Source organism: Rhinatrema bivittatum, chromosome 5, assembly GCF_901001135.1.
Source record: "Rhinatrema bivittatum chromosome 5, aRhiBiv1.1, whole genome shotgun sequence".
NCBI classification, from domain to species: Eukaryota; Metazoa; Chordata; class Amphibia; order Gymnophiona; family Rhinatrematidae; genus Rhinatrema; species Rhinatrema bivittatum.
Window position 1 is genome coordinate 16,351,951 of NC_042619.1, and position 20,196 is coordinate 16,372,146.

At 45.7% G+C, this 20,196-nt stretch overlaps 1 protein-coding gene across 4 annotated transcripts in view; it reads left to right on the plus strand.

Annotated features, from left to right (window-relative positions):
* PDE2A (phosphodiesterase 2A) overlaps positions 1–20,196 on the plus strand; it is a 733,167-nt gene that overhangs the window by 528,655 nt on the left and 184,316 nt on the right. For all 4 annotated transcript variants that reach the window (XM_029602059.1, XM_029602057.1, XM_029602058.1 and 1 more), the window contains one exon: positions 8,644–8,703. In XM_029602059.1, coding sequence (XP_029457919.1) covers positions 8,644–8,703 — 60 coding nt within the window. The remainder of the gene's footprint in view (positions 1–8,643; positions 8,704–20,196) is intronic.

The following is a 20,196-nucleotide window of genomic DNA, read 5'->3' on the forward strand; positions in this document are numbered from 1 at the left end:
CTGGACAACCCCATGTTAGGGTCTGTAGCCGTGCTGGTACTTATGAGTGGCATTTTGGGGTTGAAGCAGGGCGAGGAGTCCCGGCATGATGGAGTTGGAATTGGAATTGGAGTTGGGAGCTGGGCTAGACCTGGAAGGCAAAGCAGGAACCAGAACTCATAGCAAGAAGTGGAGTTAGAGCTGAAATGTGGAACTGAAGCCAGAACTTGGAGCAGGAACAGAAGTCCAAGCTGAACCTGGAACTAGAATTGTGGCATGAAGTTGGAAGAAAAACTCTGATCAGGAGCTGGAATAGGAATTTGGCACAGGAATTGAAGCTGGAAGCAGGAACAAGACAGAAGCTTGAGGCAGTGACTGGATCTTCAGCTCAGGGCAAGGGCAGGCAGGAAGCTAAACTTGGCCTGAAAATGGAAACTGCTGCTGGAGCTTGAAGCAGGAGCCAGTGCTGGAGCTAGACAAGACTGAAGCTAGAACAGGAACTTAGAGCTGCAGTTGAAGCTTGAGACAAGGAGGAGAGCTTCACCATTAAAGCAGAGAGTTCACCTCACAAGAGAGCCTGAGTGGCCTTCGTTTTACTGTGAACATCTTCTTCTTCTCAGCAATCCCCTTTTAGCTTGGCTTTGGCCAATCCAGTCCCCCAGGGAGGGTGACCAGATTTTTCTTCTTGGTCTCTTATGGCCCCTGGCTCTGTTTACTTCCAGTTCTCTGGCTGACTCTGTTGCTAAGGCTCCAGCTGTCTGACATTGTTTTGAACCCCCATCGATGCCATTCTCTGACACCCTAGTTAAAAGGGCCCATCACATATCAAAAGTTGATCTAAAGTGCATTGATATCATGCTCCAAGTGTGGTTTGTTTCTAAGAGGGGAAAAGCTTCACCTCTATGCCTAGGTGTACAATCACTTGAAATCAGGAAAAACAGTCAAAGTAGTATTCCAATGAAAATTATTAGGGGTAGATTTTAAAAGGAGCGTGCGTGGCCTATATGTGCATGCGCTACCCGGCGCGCGCACATATACGCCCAATTTTATAACATGCGTGCAGGCGCACGCATGTTATAAAATCCGGGGTTGGCGCACACAAGGGAGTGCACAATTGTGCACCTTGCGCGCTGGCTTCCTCTGTTCCCTTCCCCCTAGCCTGACCTTCCCACCATTTCCCCTAACCTTTCCCCCCTAGCCCTACTCTAACCCCCCCGATCTTTATTTTACCTTTTGCGCCTGCCTCCAGGTGTAACCCCCCTACGCGCGTAAGTCCTTGAAAATCTGCCCCTTACTGTAACAGAAATGCATTTATTTATTTATTGGCAATAGTTATACGTTTTACTATGAATTGCCTCAAAACGGATTACTACTTAACACTCAGTTACTACCAATCCACCAACAGTGGGGGCAATCCTAATATCAATCACATCAACTAACCCACACTAAGAACGTTTTTTCTATTTTTATCATTTGTTTTAATATTCAATTTTTTATATATAATTAACTGTATTCATCACACTTGTATATCCTACTAAAGTATCTAAAAATTTTTGAAAAAGTATTTGAAAAAACATTTGAAAGTTGTAAAGTGATGCTTCATAGAACGTCAAGAACACTATCCAGTGTACCTTACTTGGTTTTTTGTTTAATCATCAGCACCACCATCCACCTTATAGTCCTTTAATTGTTTTTTCAAAAAACTTATTTTTTATTTATTTTACTATTTTTCTATATTCAAAAACCTTTTTTATAAATACAAGTGTGACCAAACAGTTTAAAACAGAGGAACACAGGTCACCAACCCATCATTCAAAAAACAGAGCCCAGTCTCAAATATCACTTTCCAATTCAAATCCTCAGGCTTTGGTGTAATCCTTAGCGGCGTGTGCCCCAACAAGGCCAGGTTTCGAATTGCTTCTTCATCAGGGGAAGCCACTTGATCGCTACACATCCCAGCTCGACCTCTTCCGTTATTTCAGTCCATTAAAAAGCTCGCAAAGCGCTGCCCAGTCAATGCTCCTCTCGGATATTAAAACAAATTATAAAAATTATAAAAATTATTATGAGATCTGGTGCAGGATAGTCTAGCAGAGGCCAGAGGTGTGGTGGAAAATATAGCCAGTTGGGAAGATCTGAATTTTTTCTTGGGGGCATAAGGGAGAAAGAGTTGCAAAAGATATTCTGGGCTTGTTTGTCCATGCACTTCAATGCAAAGTGTTTTGAATTTGATCCTGCTTTCTATTGGTAGCCAGTATAGTCGAGATAGAATACGTTTTATATGGTCAGATGTCTTTGCTTTTACTAGGATTCTTGCTGCAATATTTTGTAGGAGCTAGAGGCACTTTGAATTATATAGGGAGATGCCATTTAATAAAAAATTGCTGTAGTCTATTCTGCTGGTGATTAGTGCATGAATTACAGTAGCTAGATTGTTTATCTAGGTAGTTCCATAGTTGGTGGATCTGATGCAGGTGCATGAATAACGTTTTTACTACTTTTGAGATGTGCATTTCCATACTGAAGTTTTGATCAAGTAGAACCCTTAAGCTTCACATTGATTCTTTGGGATATAACGGCATGACCAACAAATAAGGTGGTGACCTTAAGGGATAACCTTGGTGACTAATCAAGAGAAGTTCTGATTTAGAGGGGTTCGATTTGAGCTTCTAGTTGCTGAGCCATTGTGCTATTGATGTAAGACAATTAGTGGTATTTGAAATGGAGGGTGATTGGTGAGCTCCGATTTTGATGCAGAGTTGAATGTCATCCACAAAAACATGGCACTCAATGTTGAAGGCCTGAATGTGGTCACATATCAGACAGATGTATATGTTAAAAAGAATAGGGTTAAAGACCAAGCCTTGGGGGACTCTGCACGTAAAAGCTCAAGATTTTTGAGGATTTATTAGCCCAAGTGACAGACTGGGTTGAAGGTGATACCTTCAATGCCGATGTTGCATAAGCACTGGATCAGAAATTGGTGGTCGACTATGTCAAAGGCAGCAGAGAGATCTGCAAGACAAAGAGGGAATGATCACATTGATCCGCATGCAAGTGGAGGCTATTAGTGATGGCTAATAGAACAGAATCAATTCTGTAGCCTTTCCTAAAGCTGGATTTTGACATTGTAAAATGTTGTTTTCCTCAAGGTGGTCGAGGAGTTGGAGATATACTACTTTTTCTATTGGCTTTGATAGGAAGGGGAGGCTAGACACTGGGCAATAGTTGTCTAATATTTATCTGACCCAGGTGTCTTCAGACTCAGTTTGATGTTTGCACTTTTCAGTGAGTGAGGGAAGGTGCCTTGAGATAAGATGGCATTTATAATAGTTGTCAGCCAAGGGATAAAGTCTTGCTTCAGGTTGCAGATGAATCTTGGTGGAAAGGAATCTAGTGGGCTAGTGAATCGACTGATTCTTTGGAGATCTTCCCTATTTCTTTTGTAGTGATGTTCCTAAAATCAATTAGTGGGAATAGTTAGGCTGAGGTTTGTTAGGAGTTAGTATCTTTGTTTGGGAGATGTAGTGCCATGATCAGTGAAGTTGAGGAGGGAAGAGCATCCAGGGAAGATCTAAATTTTTTGATATTTTCTGGGAAGAACTGAGCAAAGTCTTCCACTGAAAGATCATCTGTGGCAGTGGTGGGTGTTTGAATAGGTATAAAACATTTCCATACAAGTTCAAAGAGTTTACTCAGATGATTCATCGCTAGTTTGATTTGTTTAGAAAAGTAGTATTTTTTTGCTTGATGGATGTTGCATCCATTGGTCGTAGATGGCTGCGACCACTCTGCCTCACCTCTCTTTTACCTTTCTCCTCCTCCTCCAGAAGGATGGCTGCCTCCACTGCTGTTTGCCGAACCCCTCAGCATCTCCGAGCCAGCATGGGCGTCCCCATCCGCTATGCTTCTTCCTGAGGCCTCCTAGGGCGCGCATGCTGCCCACGTTATTAAGGACGTCATGGCGGGAACCTCAGGGGCGGCCCCACCGCATGAAGTCCGGGTATTTAAACCTCCACTCCGCTTCAATTCGAGTTAGCAAGGACTTCGGTTTTGCTACTCTGATCGCTTAAAAGCTGCTCGCTTGGATTCCTCACTACCCTCCGGGGTATTTCGCTACCTACTGAAGCTCTGGTACATGCTCCTCGGGGGTCCCTCACTTCTACTCGCTCTCCGGGGTTATTCAGCCTAACCATCGGGGCACCCGCTCCTTGGGGGTCTTGTCTGCTTTCTTCCAGGTACCCTCGGTGCTCCTAGGTACTCGCTCCTCGAGGGCCTATCCTGCTCTGGGTATCCTGTACCTCGGACCACGGGTCCTTCTCTTCACTCGTCTACCGAAGGAAGCTAACATCGTTGCTACCCTGTGAGTATGACTACGCTCCAAGCTCTCCTCGCTCCACCCTTCAGGTTCACACCCTATCCTGCGCTGCGGAAAACTACCGGACCTTCGCTACATCTGGGTGAGATCCCAACCCACCACACAGCGAAGGAGAGGTGGCAGCGGAGGGCTGCGGAGGAGCCTTAGCGCCACGCGGTGAAGAAAAGCCCTAGGGCCGCGCGGCGGTTTGCAGCCTGCCACATGGAAAAGATGAGAGATTTGCAGGGCTGCACGGCGAAGCAGAGAAGGAACCGTAGTGCCACACGGGGAGCCATAGGGCCGCGAGGTGGTTCCCAACCTGCTACACGGCAAAGAGTTGCAGAGCTGCAAGGTCAGGATCAGCTGCAGGACCACATGCTAGGCGGCCAGAAGGAAAATAAGCCACCAGGCATCTCCCTACCTGCCTCACTGAAGAAGTGGAGTGTCAGGGCTGCTGGGAGAGGCCTTGGTCTATGTATGAGTAGGAGGGAGCCTGCGTGTGTCTATGCTTGTGTGTGTTGTGTGGGTGTCTGAGCAGCAGTGGAGTGTGTGTGGATATCTGAGCATGTATGAGTTTGTGATTCTGAGCAGAAGCAGAGTGTGTGTGGGTGTCCGAGCATGTGCATGTGAGAGGAGGCATGTGTGTGAAAGAGGAAGTGTGTAGTGTTTGCGTGAGAGAGCGAGCACTGAGACAGATGCAAGCTCTAGGGATGATGGAAAAGAGGTCTAAATAGTATTAAGTTTGTTTTGAGCAGTAAATTCTTCAGTTAATATCAGGAAAGGTTGAGGTATTGAAGCATAGGGTGTTCTCTTCGTATGTGTCTGAACATGTGAGCGTTTGTCAGCGTGTGTGTGTGAGCATGTTTATGTGAAAGAGAGAGGGATCGTGTGTGTACGTAAGAGGGAACATATGTTAGTGTGTGAACATGTATATGTAGGAAGGAGCATCTGTGAGCATGTGTGTGAGAATGTATGTAAGAGGGAACATGTGTATGTATGAGGGAGAGACATATGTATGTGTATGTATAGATATATATCTATGAGAGAGAGGAGAAAGTTTATGCATCCCTCTCTCACTAATCCACAACACACTCAAAGTGACTGGAAATCATATGTTAGTGTGTGAACATGTATATGTAGGAAGGAGCATCTGTGAGCATGTGTGTGTGAGGAAGCATGTGCATGTGAGCATGTGTATGTAAGAAGAAACATGTGCGTGTATGAAGGAGAGACATATGTATGTGTATGTATAAGATATATATCTATGAGAGAGGGGAGAAAGTTTATGCAGCTCTCTCTTACTAATCCACAACACACTCAAAGTGACTGGAAATCAAAAGTTTCCAGGTATGGAGAGTGGGAATTATTTTATCCTTATTAGTTTTAATTTTTGGATGCTGTTTGAAGTGTCTGCTGTTTTGTAATATTTTATTGATGTTTAAGAAATTTAAAACAAATTGTTTGAGTTTTTAATTATTGGCTCCTCCATTCACCAGCTGTTTTGAAATATTTATTATTAGTATGTTTATACTATTATGATTAATGTATTGATTTTAATGTTTAATGGCTGAGGATTGGTGATTTCTGTTATCCGTTGTTGCACTGCACAGATTCTGACTTGTTGTGGGTTTCCTATTCAGTTTTTGCCTGCATATTTCTGTTTATATTTTATGGTTTCTTTTTCCTGTATTTGGTGAGGGTCTGCATGTGTAATGTGGAGGAGTATTCTGCTAGCGGGGAGGAATCTGTAACAGCTTGCTTTCTTCTGTTTTCCTAATAGGAGGTGTATTGGTGTTTTAGGGCCTGGTGTAGGGTTGTTACTTTTTTAAGTGCTGGCAGTCAGTGCTGTTTTAGAGTGGGAGGTTTATTATATTGTAATTGTAATATACTCATGTTTTTTCTGAGGGTCAAACCCACGCCTAACACGCATTACAATAGCCCCTAATGCCATATGGTTCCTCGTGGGGGGTTTTTGTAGGATTTTCTGGTTGGCTCCAAAGAAGTGCATGCAAATACTTATGATATTTGTTTTTACCTCAGAAGACTGCCCTTTGAATATTCTTTTTCATGCAAAGTCTATTTCATAATGCATAATTTGTAACCGTGTACGTGGAGCGAGCAGGAGGCGGGGGTGCAAGGGGATAAGATTTGCTGAGGACACCTCACACTCCTGCACCAGCAGTGGGTTCCGGGGGAGGGGGTGAAGGCCCGGAGGGTAGAGGGTGACAGTGCTGGAAGGAGCTGGGCTTTTTTTTTGGCAGGCCCGAGACAGCGAATGAATGACGTGTGGTGGTGGGAGGGAGGGTGCAGCGCAATCATTGTTTGCACGGGCAGCAGAAAAGCTAGCGCCGGCCCTGGGAGAGCTGGTCTGTTTGAATTGGGTGACAGTAATGGAGTGAGGTGGGATAGGATAAAGGAGTAATTTGACAGGAATCGGTGGTCTCCCTTCAGACATCCAACAACCAGACACTGTGCAGGCTCCCTTACTGGTTAGGCTTTGGGGGTTCCTACGCCTTTTAGGGCCCCCCCCTGGTTCCCAAACGCCTGTGTAGCTGCACTGCTTCTCTGCATGACAGACTCCTCACCTCTTTCTTCCTTTTCCTTCCCTAAATGTGAAGCACCTTGTTGGCACCTGGGTTACATTCTCCTTCTCCCTGAAGACTCACAGTGGGACTGCTGTGTGGGTCCCAGATCTTTTCTGGACAACCTAAACTGTAGCTCTCCTGCTTCAAGGATAGCGGTTTTTTTCTTTCTCTGGAAAAGCACTAGTGTGAGAGCTCTCTTCCATGCTTGGGAAACTCTCACTCCCCCTTAGCATCTCTCAGATACCTTGTGAATGGAAAGCTTCTATTTTGCCTTACCCTCCCTAACTCTTTTGAAAAAGTGAGAGAGCTCATACTGCTACTATCACTTGCCATTTCCCTATCGCTACTGAACATATATAGTGTAGAGCTGATAGTTTAATCAAGACAAAACATAAAGAACAAAAGAGACTTTGGAAAGCTAACTTATTAGGAAAATGGTTTAAATCAGCAAGGCTGTGGTCCAGAGAATCAGGTGTTGAGATTTAAAAGCAGCCTCAAAAAGGTGAGGTTTTATTCTGGATGTGAATAAGGCCAAAAGGGGAAGATGATGCACCGACTCAGGTGGTCTGCTCAACGCATGGAGTCGGGAGAGGGTGATACAGGAGAAGAGCATAGATAAAAGTGATGTGCCCAGTAAGCAGAGTTCATGAGGAGCTCCACAATGAATGTGTTTGTAGGCGATTAAGAGAAGCTTGAACTGCATTCAGAAGCAGATTGGGAGAAAATGTTGAGAAGAGGTGTTATGTGGCAAAAGATAAGGCATGCTGCTGAGTTTTACATAGAGATGGCTCTACTGGCAGACCTGTGATGGGTGGATTGTAGGAGTCTAACCATTTCTTCCTGCATACAACAGCTGTCTGTAGGACTGAAAGGAGCGATCAGGGACTTTCTGCAAACACTACATTCTCTACGAACCTGCAGAGGCACGTTCCGCTGCCACTGTGGCACTCACAGAAAGAGGCGTTCTTACAGCTGGAACATACCGCAAAGTCTTATTTCCAAAAGCATGCTCTTGTACTCACAGGGAATGTAAGGGGCCTGTACATTAGTAGAAGAAGAGCTTGTATTTATTTCAATTTCAAATTCTTCTCATTTCAAAAAATCACTCAAAACCCATCTGTTTCAACTAGCATTTAAAACATCTACTCAAGACCAAACATAAACTCTTTTCCACCATCTCATTTACAGCCCCTATCACTCTCATTCATATCTCCTCCCTCCTTCCCTATTTTTTTTCCTATTTTTCCCCATTTTTTCTTCCATTCACCTTATTTTTAGTATTGTACCTTTCCTCTCCTTCCCCTCCGTCCCATAACAACAGCAAGTCCCACGGCAACAATTTTATTCTATTCTTATTTACCTTAGTAGATATTTGATTTATTTCTAGCTAGAATTTGTTCCAGCTATTAATTAATTTTATGTATTTTAATTTTTATTTATTTTATCGTTTCTTTATAATTTTTATTTCTATTTTTATCTTTTTCAATGTAAACCACTTTGACAAAACCGATTTTATAAAGTGGTATATAAATACTTTTAAATAAATAAATAAAATAGAATCGTTTAGAGCCGGCCTGTGATGATCCCGTTGATGTAAGCAGGCTATAAGCATTCTCATGTTAAGAAGTCATGGCTCACTGTTCCTTTCCTTTCTGCCGCTCTCCATGATGTTGTAGGGATCTGAGTAAGCAATGCTTAGGAGTGTCCTCCTGTTCCTTTCAGATGCGCTGCAGCCAGCTGAGCGACTCCGACGAGCAGAATCTCCGGGTCCTGGAGAAACACGTAAGTGGGGTGGAGGTTAAAAACATCACTGAAATGTTCCCATACACAAGGAAGAATAGGGCAGGAAAACAATTCTCAAGTGTCCCTATCTTTTCAGGGGGGACCGTGTAACTCTTTCACCAGATTTGGAAACATCTTGATGATATATCTGAAAACTACAAATAAAAAATATTCTGAAGAGATAGGGACACTTGAGAATTTTTTCCTGCCTTACTGTTTCTTGTGTATAGACTTCCTGGGCAGCGCAGTCACCTCCCTTTGATTGTGCATTGAAGTGTTCTCGTCTGCTGCTGCTTCAGCTGAATCTCACAGCCCATGGAAAGTTCCATTTTTCTAAATCTGTGCTTCAGCCAGACAGCCAAATGCAAACCAGGCAGCAGCATAAACAGAGCCCCCCCAGCCTTAATTCTTCTGTAGATCTGATGCACTCTCTTCACAGGCGGGATAATTCTCAACGATGTGCATAAGTCAGCAGATGCAGGGAAAGTCGTGCCTCTGTTTTATGAACTGGGTGGCGGGAGTTGCAGTTTATGAAATACCGCTTATCTCCACCCCGAAAGTATCTGCATTCATTTCAGTACATGCACGTTTGTTTAATGCAGGGAGCCGCATGCTTTCTACACCTATTTTATAAAAGTGTGCGCACACATTTTGCATGTAAAATAATTCTACACGGAGGCAGGTATCTTATAAAGTCTGCGCATCCGCCGCTTATGACAATACTTGTACGCATACCTGTAATCACCAGACTCTTCACCATTTCTTTCTCATCCACCCCCAGCACTTATCCCAAATCTCCCACCCAAAAACTGCCAACAAAAGACAAGTGTGATTTCAGTTCCATGTCCCCATTAGCAGGTGTAAAACCAGCACGTATGCCGCTTACTAACTTGTGCCGAACTTCTGAAGCCCACCTTGAAATGCACCCAAACCAGTCCAATGACATACACATGACACTGCTCATACATGCATACATCAGGCATTTGCAAAATACTATTTGCACAGATATAGCTATTTACATGTGTAACTTCCAGTTTTATACACTGAAACCTTTTGTAAATTACCCCCTTGAAAAGTTACATGCCTCTCTGGAAAGGGTAGAATGACTTCCTTTGTTAAAAAGGGAGTTTGTATGAGAAACAGAAATACCCAGACATGGCGGACTGGTCTGCCAACACCATAGGCAGCGACTGCAGTGGACTGGTGCTCCTTGATCAGCGTTAGTGTCTCCTGCACCTTATCTCCAAACAGGTTCTCCTTTGTGCCCACGAGATCCACCAGGACATCGTGAACGTCTTCCCACAGCCACTCACCCTTAGCCAGGTGAGCTTCTGGGTACAATATCAAGGGCCTCATAAGTGGGATGGATCAGCTGTTTCTAACATTCCTATGCATTTGGAAGCCAGCCTGATGAGGCTCCTGTGATCCTGCTAATGATTTAAGCTTCTCCATGCATTTGCGCATGTACTGCACCATGAACAGCTGGTGAGCCGCAGTCCTTGCACTGAGCATCAACCCCTGAAAGGCTTTCTTTCCAAAAGAATCCTTGGTCTTCAGGTCTTATCTGGATGATATGTTAGAATGTTCTGTTGCAACTGGGAGTTGCAGGGGTTGGGAAGCAGCCAGGAAAGCAAAAAGAGGACAAATTCTGACTGGTTCCACACAAACAATAGTTTATTTACAGGCAAGGAAAAATAATGCAGCATAAAGGCTGCTTGCCTCAGCAGTCTCTTGTATCAGTCCAAAACTCTCAAATATAGGTAGTCCTTGAATAGACTTTCTTCCTGGGGCTTCACTAACCCTTCTGGGCTTTGACTTCTTATCCTATACTTAGGAGAGCCTCCTTCAACACAGAATACTTTGTGTGGGGTTGGTTCTTAAGGAGGACCAGTCCGTATAGCAATGGCCAGTCCTTTAAGGTGTTCAATAAAAACGGTCCATCCAGTCTGCCCAGTAAGTCCATGGTAGTGTCTAATGCTCCATACACTTATCAGTTTCCCCGACCGTCAAAGTCAGGGCTCTTGTTGGATGCTATTTGATTCCAGTTCCCCATTATCTCTTGCCGTTGAAGCAGAGAGCAATGTTGGAGTTGCATCAAAAGTATCAGGCTTATTGGTTAAGGGTGGTAACCTTCGCATCAGCAAATTACCCCCATACTTATTTGCTTTCTCAGACTGTACAATTCAATGTCCTTGTTGGCTGAAGTCTGAATCTAATTCCCCTTTTCCCCTGCCGTTGAAGCAAAGAGCAATGATGGAGTTGCATCAACAGTATCAAGGTTTATTGGTTAAGGGTAGTAACTGCCATACCAGCAAGTTACCCCCATGCACTCTTTTCTTCATTCCCATCCTCTAGCCTTTAGGGATCCACAGTGTTTATCCCATGCCCCTTTGAAATCTTTTACTGATTTTGTCTTCACCACCTCCTCCAGAAGGGCATTCCAGGCATCCACCACCCTCTCTATGAAGAAATATTTCCTAACATTGATTCTGAGTTGTCCTCCCTGGAGTTTAATTTCCTGACCCCTAATTCTAATGATTTCTTTCCAACAGAAAAGGTTAGCTGTTGATTGAGCATCATTAAAACTTTTCACGTATCTTAAGATCTGTATCATATCTCCCCTGCACCTCCTGACCTCCAGGGTATATATATTTAGGTCCTGCAACCTCTCCTCATAATTCATTTGATGGAGAACCTCCACTACTTTGGTCACCTTGCTCTGGACCACCTCCATCCTGTCTCTGTCCCTTTTGAGATACGGCCTCCAGAAAAGAACACAGTACTTCAGGTGAGGCCTCACCAAGGACCTACACAAGGGGATTATCACCTCCTTTTTCTTACTGGTTATTCCTCTCTCTATGCAGCCCAGCATTCTTCTGGCTTTAGCTATCGCCTTGTCACATTGCTTTTCCATCTTCAGATCACTAGACAAGGTCCTTCTCCTGCTCCATGCACAACAGTCCTTCACCCCCATCACATACATCTCTTTTGGATTACCAAACCCTAGATGCATGACTGCACTTCTTGGCATTGAATCCCAGCTGCCATATCTTCGACCACTGTTCAAGCTTCCTTAAATCACATCTCATTCTCTCTACTCCTTCCGACGTGTCCACTCTGTTGCAGATCTTAGTATCATCCACAAATAGACAAACTTTACCTTCTATCCCTTCTGCAATGTCGCTCACAAAGATATTGAACAGAACTGGTCCTAACACCGATCCCTGTGGCACTCTAACACTGCTCTCTCTTCAGAGTAGATTCCATTTACCATCACATGCAAGGACTTAACTATATACTCCCTCACATACTTCCTAGAGTGTTTTGTCTGCTTTAAAGCTGGTTGGTGCAGAAGTTGGACTACACCAAAGCCTGGACAAGCTTGGATTCTGTATTTCAAGCCAATGTTGCATGCCTGACTCCAGCCAATTGAGCTCATTGGTACATCGTCAGAAAGTGTGCCGTAGGACTAGATGCCTGCTCCACTGTGACACCAAACAACAAGAAGTCCATCTGTGTGTCAGAAGAATACGTTTCCCTTCCTATTCCAGTACAGAGAGCCCCTCTGCTGTCTGAGATGTTGATGGATTTCTTTACCTCTTTTCATCTGGAAGACTAGAGAGAATAAGGATAGAGCCTCTCCTATCCAGGATGGAGGATTTTTTCTGCAAAACGGAGTTTAGAGGACTCCCTGAGATTTCCCAGTGTCCCCTTGAGGAGCATCATCAACCAGAGGAAATGGCGCCGGTGCTACCTTTGCCCTGTCATATGACAGGGCAAAGGTAGCACCGGCCTAAGACATTTCTATTAATGCAGCCGTGGCCCGAGAGTAGAAGATCACACCGGGACCCCCCCACTGGACCCCAGGTAATTTAAAACATTTTGGGGGGGTTTGGGAGGGTGGGGGATTTATTTTAAAGGGTCGGAGTGGGTTTTAGGGTTGTTTTAGTGTGCTGGTTTTCCCCCCTCCCCCTCCCCCTTCCCCCGATTTACGATTTTTGACGATAAATCGGGGGAATTCCTATTGTATCGCGCCTCTAACAATTTTTTACGATTTAAAATATATCGGACGATATTTTAAATCGTCAAAAAACGATTCACATCCTTAGCCTTCATCCCAACTTGTTTCAGTCTTCATCCTAGCTTGTTCCAGTCTTTGTCTCAGCCTGTCCCATCCTTGCCTGCCTGACCCAGCCCTATCTATCCCTCCTCTTCTTCCTCGGACGGGCACCGTATTTGACCTTCACTTGAACCCTGGATATACCTGTTTGCTATCTGTCCTTAGCCTCTGCCTGGACCACAGGTATGCCTGTTTGTCACTTGCCTTCAACCTCCACCTGGACTCTGGATACGCTTGACCACCACCTGCACTTGACACTTGCCTGGACCCTTGACACGTCTGCTCGCTGCCGGCCTAAGACTTTAGCCTCGCCTTGGACGACCTCTTCAGTCTTCAGCAGAGACTCTCGCCTAAGTCTTGCCGGCCTGGCACCCAAAAGCTCAACCCGGGGGAAACATGGGCTGGTAAAGGTGAAGCTCCTGACTGGTCTCTGCTGCTTCTGGGTTCGCCTGCTGACGGTGAGAACTTGTAGGGCTTCTCCCTGTAGGTAGAGCCAGTCTTGCCTCAGCCCATAGGTCCATGAACACAACAAAGGATGAGGGTTTCACAATGGCTGAATGAGGAGGGATCCACCGGATTGCCTTCTGACTCATCCCAGTTATATACCACAGCAGTTCTTGCCTTTCAAGGATCTTAGTTACTCTTGGTTCCTGGAGAAGATGGTGAGTTACGTTATCTATTAACCTCAGGAAGGAAGAGGACTGCAAGAGCGGATATTTCAGGCTGTTGCAGTTCATCCAGCTTCCAATAGAATGCTCTTCTGTCCCAGGCCATAGCCTTTTAAGGGATCTGATGACATACCAGGAGATGGGAGCATTCCCAACAGGCATATGGGAAGACGGGGAAGCTGAGTCTCTGTGCAATCTTTGATGAACTTTGAAGAGGCCTCACTCAGGGAGCTAAAGGGGCTGTGCTCCCTGCTTATGCATTGGGGCTTCAGGACCTTAACCGACACTTCCTTCCGCAGCTCTTCCATCTTCCATGCACAAAACTGAATTGCCCACAGAGACATCCCGCTGCAACTAGGACAATTTGAGACATCATGGTCTGGATGTAGGCAGCAGGAGCAGATGGTGTGCGTGTCCATAACGAACATGCAGAGTCCACATATGCAGGTCTTGAACCCGCTAATGAAAGCCTTCTCGGGTTTAGACTTATCCCTAGAAAATCCTTTTCTTTTTTTCAAATGATGCAACTTGCCACAAGGAACAGCTAAAGCTATTGTTGGCCACGCCCCTCTCTGTTTGCCTTATCTGCATGCGTGACTGTTGATTAGTCTTTGCTTTTGTCTGCCTTTACCATTGTTTAAAAATACCATCTTGGAAGCTCAGTCCAGATGAGTTCCACCAATTAAAAAAGGCAGAAGGAAGGCCAAATGACTGCCAGAATGGTTAAAAGGTGATGTGAAAGAGGCTATTTTAGCCAAAAAAAAAAACTTTCAAAAATTGGGAAAAGGATACATCTGAAGAAAACAGGAAAAAGTATAAGCATTGGCTTCGAGTGAGAAGACTGTGAATGTTTTAACCTGAAGTTGTGTCGCTGAGAGTATGCAGACTGTTGGTCTTTTCTGCACTGTAAATAAAACACTCGAAAAAGCCTCAGAATATTGCCCCCACAAAGACCAGGGGATTCTCCACGAAGTTAGTAAGTAGCATATTCAAAACAAATTGGAGCACATTCTTTTTCACTTAACACAAAATTTAGCTCTGGAATTCATTGCCGGAGGATGTGGTCAAGGCATTTTGCATAGCTGGGTTTAAAAAAGCTTTGGACATGTTTCTGGAGGAGAAATCCATAAACTGTTATTAACCAAGCAGATTTAGGGAATAGCCACTACTTGTCATTGCAAGATAACAGAATGAAATCTACCTACTGTTTGGGATCCAGCCAGGTACTTGTGACCTGGATTGGCCACTTAATGGAACCAGGATATTGGGCTTGATGGACCCTTGGTCTGAATCAGTATGGCATATCTTATGTTCTTAAGGACCTGAAATTTTGAGAGTAGAATATTTCCCCTCCCACCCTCCTCTAATTTATTTTTGTCATCTAAGGGTCATTTGAATTTTCAAGAGCTAAAATGGTCGCATTGGCTAGCAGTTTGTGACACTTTCAGACACTTCCCAGTGAGAGGTGTCTGAAAATTGCTGTGTTTCTGTAAAACTCCTGAGCCCACTTTGGCTCATCTTCTTCTCTTCTGCCTTCTATCTTAAGAATATGCTGAGGATCAAGGGGGGAATGCTCGGGCACCCAGGAGAAGGCAGTCTCTTAGGGTCCAAGCGGATCTTGAGACTGAGAAGACCCGGAGGTAAAGAACGGTGAAAGGAGAGTTAGCTCCAGAGATTCCTTGATCTCACCAACGACATGGATTTACTGGTTGGAGTCAAATGAATCTGATGCACAGTTGCTGTTTGAGAGGGAAGCAGTAAGAGCTCATCTGGATGTGTTTTGCAGATTTCTCATGGTTTCCTTTTCCTGCTAGTGCTAGTAAACCAGGAATTGCTTCAGGGGAGTACCAGTTCTTGGAGATTTCAGCGACTGTAAAGTATCAAACTGTGTTGCAGTTCTAGGTTCGGCAGAGGTTGCAGCAGACCCAAATGCCGTTATTCATCTGCATTTTGTACATCAGTAAATGGTTTTATTTTCTGCAACAACTCAGCTCGGAGTGGACCATGATTTAGTTTTGTAACTGAGCAATGTCTCTGCCTTAACCCTTAACCCAACTCCAGAACCCCGGGGCTTGCAGCAAACGAGCCATTACCCTTCTGCACCAATATATTCCCCTTTGTCCGTGCCAAGGGTCTGTGCCACTAGGATACATTCTGGCCCGTCTGTTAGAGAGCAAATACTACAGAAGCTCATGGGACCGAAGGAGCAGAACTATTCCAAATCCTAATGCTCATCTTTCATTACTGTTTTACATTCATCCCCAGGTCACCTTTCTGTTATGTCCAAAAATATATTGAGGTCTCTATTCAGACACAGGCCCAGATAGTAAAGTTAACTTATCTGTCTAACTTTGGAGGCATATTCAACAGTGCAGCCATACTACTGGATACAGCCGGCTATCTTAATTAGTTAGCTGGCTAACTTTAGGACAGCTCTTTGCCTTGACCAGACTTAGCTGGCTAAGTCATCTGGCTCACTGAATATTGAAGTTAGCCGGTTAACTCAGCTCCTCCCAGTTATGCTCCTGGACCGCCCTTAACTTATCTGGCTAAATTCTAGTCACCTAACTTACTATCTTGATAAAGATGGAATATAGCCGAGTGAACCATTTAGATGGATAACTATTATGTTATCCATCTAAATAACTTTTGAATATGGATCTCATTGTTTCTAGAATAAGTAGAGTATACATATTAAGGTCACACCCCCCTGGTCTTAAAGATCTTCCCTGAATTTGCTCTCTAGCTTCCGTGCTGTATTCATGCTTTACATGTATCAGTGTGATGCCTGCAGGGGGCTTTCCGTGCTGTATTCATACTTTACATTTAAGTGTGGCACATGCATGGGGCTTTGATGAAGATCCACTCTTCAGCTGTTTGTGCCGTATTTATGCTTTAAATGTATCAGTGTGATGCCTGCAGGGAACTCTGATGAAGATCTGCTCTTCAGCTGTCCGTGCTGTATTCCTGCTTTACATGTATCAGTGTGATGCCTGCAGGGGGCTCTGACAGAGATCCACTCTTTAGCTGTCTGTGCTATATTCATACTTTACATGCAAGTGTGGCACATGCATGGAGCTCTGATGAAGATCCGCTCTTCAGCTATCTGTGCCGTATTTATGCTTTAAATGTATGTGTGATGCCTGCAGGGGGCTCTGACGAAGAACCACTCTTTAGCTGTCCGTGCGGTATTCATACTTTAATGCAAGTGTGGCACATGCATGGGATTCTGATGAAGATCTGCTCTTCAGCTGTCCGTGCTGTATTCATGCTTTACATTTATTAGCATGACACCTGCATGGGGCTTTGATGACGATCAGCACAGCAATGCCCCTGGATCTACTTAACTTCCTAATTGTGGAAGTGGCTCAATACTAAGCAGAAGCAGCTTACTGAAACCTTCCACACTAATATCCCCTCAGTAATAATATTAAAACTCAGAGCGAAAAGGAAGGAATTTGAAAGCTGAATTGACTGAATTCACTGTCTGCCAGAATGCCGTCTCTGTTATGTTGCGTGTTGTTGATTCTGTGGATCCAAGGTTGCCGAAACTGTGGGCAAATGTCTTGGTCATTCCGGCATGCTGAGCTGTCCCATCCCTGACCTTCACATGGCTGCAAAATTAAAAAGGAAAAAAAAAAACAAAACAAAACAAGGGAAGGGCTGAAAGAACTGAACAATGAAGAAATCCAGGAACAAAGTGGCTGCTGAGAATTCAGAGGAAACTGAAGGTTGCATTAGCATTTCATAAGATAAATGCAATCATTCATTTCTGGAGGCCAGCTGGGCTGACAGGTTCATCGGAAGCAGGAGCCGCGAGCCTTGCCGATGAGAGCACCAGCGGGGGGAGGGCAACCAAGCTTGCCTCAACTCTCTACCCATGTTCCCACTGTCTGTCTTTTACTTTACATGAATCGTAGAGTATAATCATTCATTCCCAGACCAATTAAATGCTTGACTGTAGTGGCAAAAGAGAGCCCGGGAAAAACGGCAATTCTAACCGAAGTGTCAGTACTAAATGACTATTCTGTGCTGTATGGAGAGAGAGGTGTAATAGGAGACCAAAACATGTGACCTCAAGATATTGAAACAGCCTTGTTTGTTTGCATAGCACTCACCTGGTGAAACAGAACTTCCAGGCTCCCTCTGTACGTCACACCTTAAACAAGCTTCAGGAGAAGATGTTTGGTGCAATGCAAGCACTACACAGAGCACTAGCAGCACATTTCAGAGACTGAGCTCATACCCAGCATACTGTACCCCGGGTTACGAGAGGTTAATTCTTGTCATTGTATGTGCACGACAACCCCAATAGAAATCCTGCACCTCCAATTCTGTAAATAAACACTTTGTGATCATACGCCACCCCCCAACAATCCCCTATACCTCACCATAGAAAAAAATTTCTGGTGTCATCTAAGTAACAGAAACAGGCACGTTGTGAAATAATACAAAAACATGCAAAAAAAACCCCAAAACTCTCAGCATTTATGTAGCAAACCTGCCATACTACAGCAGTACTAGCTTACAAGACTCCGAAATCAACAACTCTACCTATGATTAGGCAGCAATGCAAATATTAAGCCTGGCCTAGAACACCAATACACCTCCCGTTGGGAAAATACAATGAACAAGACTGCTACAGATCCCTACGCAGAAACTACATATTACCAGAATACCTCACCTTAGTCGCACTTGCAAAATGACCATCAAGAAATACAAAATAAGTGATCACAATTTTAAAAAAACAGAAATACGCTGACAAAAACTAGAATGATAACTTCAAGAAGCCCGACTGCGTGCTGTGGTACACGGGAGCATTAGAAACAGACAAGGCGGCGTCCTAGACTAAGCCAGGCCCCAATCATTGTTCTGGGGGGGGTGGGGGGGAAGTGAGGGCTATTATTTTACATAACCCCACAAGATCAGGGAGAAAGACGTAGCAGTGCCCACATAATATGGTATCATGCTGAGACCGCACTGAGCCTCTGTTGCTTTCTGTTCTGGGAGCTGAGTAAGGATGGGAGCAGGAGGTAGGAAGAGGAGTGGGAGCAGGCAGAAGAGAGGAGGAGGGATGGGACATAGGGCAAGAGCAAGAAGGGCTGGCAATGGGGAAGGGATGTGGAGTGCTGAAGGGGAGCAGAGGAGGGGAAGGGGAGAGATACAGGATGCTGAAGAGGGAGACGGGGAGAGAGCAAGAAGGCATAGAGATAAGGAGAGAAGTGGGATGTAGGTGAGGGATGCTGAAGAGAAAGAGAAGGAGATAAAGGGGAGGCAGGAGAGAAAGAAGCGAGGTCTTCCCTCAAGAAAAGCAATGAAGCTCTGCATCCCAATCTGAATACGGTGCTAGGCTGAGCCTGCCCAGACTTTACTGTTTCTTACGTGTGGGGGGGATCGATATGGGTAAGGATAGGGGTGGTGGCAGAATGCGAGGAAAAGCAATCCCCTCACTCACCTCCTTCACACCCACACCCACAATCCCCTCACTCACCTCCTTCACACCACACCCGCACAAGCCCCGCGCGCACCGCCAGAGAGAACCCACCCCGCAACAAGCCCCGCGCGCACCGACGAGAGACCCAACCCCGCACAAGCCCCGCACGCACCGCCGAGAGATCCCCCCCCCGCACAAGGCCCCTCGCGCACCGGCGGCACACCCACCCTCCGCACAAGCCCCGCCGGGCACCTCCGAGAGACCACCCGCACAAGCCCGTCGCACCGCCTAGAGACCCACCCCCCCGCACAAGCCCCGCGCACCGCCGAGAGACCCACCCCCGCACAAGCCCGCTCTCCCTCCTATATACCCACCCCTCACAATCCCCTCTCACCTCCTATATACCCACCCCTCACAATCCCCCTCTCACCTCCTATATACCCACCCCTCACAATCCCCTCTCACCTCCTATATACCCACCCCTCACAATCCCACACTCACCCCGGCAGACCCACCCCACAATCCCCTCACGCACCTCCCATACCCCCCTCACATCCCCTCACTCACTCCTTCACACCCACCCCCACAATCCCCTCATTCACCTCCTTCATACCCACCCCTCACAATCCCCTCTCTCACCTCCTTCATATCCACACCCACAATCCCCTCACTCACCTCCTTCACACCCACCCCTCACAATCCCCTCACTCACCTCCTCATACCCACCCTCACAATCCCCCACTCACCTCCTTCACACCCACCCCTCACAATCCCCTCACTCACCTCCTTCATACCCACCCCTCACAATCCCCTCACTCACCTCCTTCACACCCACCCCTCACAATCCCTCACTCACCTCCTTCACACCCACCCCTCACAATCCCCTCTCTCACCTCCTTCATATCCACACCCACAATCCCCTCACTCACCTCCTTCACACCCACCCCTCACAATCCCCTCTCTCACCTCCTTCATACCCACCCCTCACAATCCCTCATTCACCCTCCTTCAACCCACCCCTCACAATCCCCTCACTCACCTCCTTCACACCCCCCCCACAAGCCCCTCATTCACCTCCTTCACACCCACCCCTCACAATCCCCTCTCTCACCTCCTTCAACCCACCCCACAATCCCCTCATTCACCTCCTCCCACCCACCCCCACAATCCCCTCTCTCACCGCCTTCATACCCACCCTCACAATCCCCTCATTCACCGCCTTCACACCCACCCCTCACAATCCCTCTCTCCCTCCTTCATACCCACCCCTC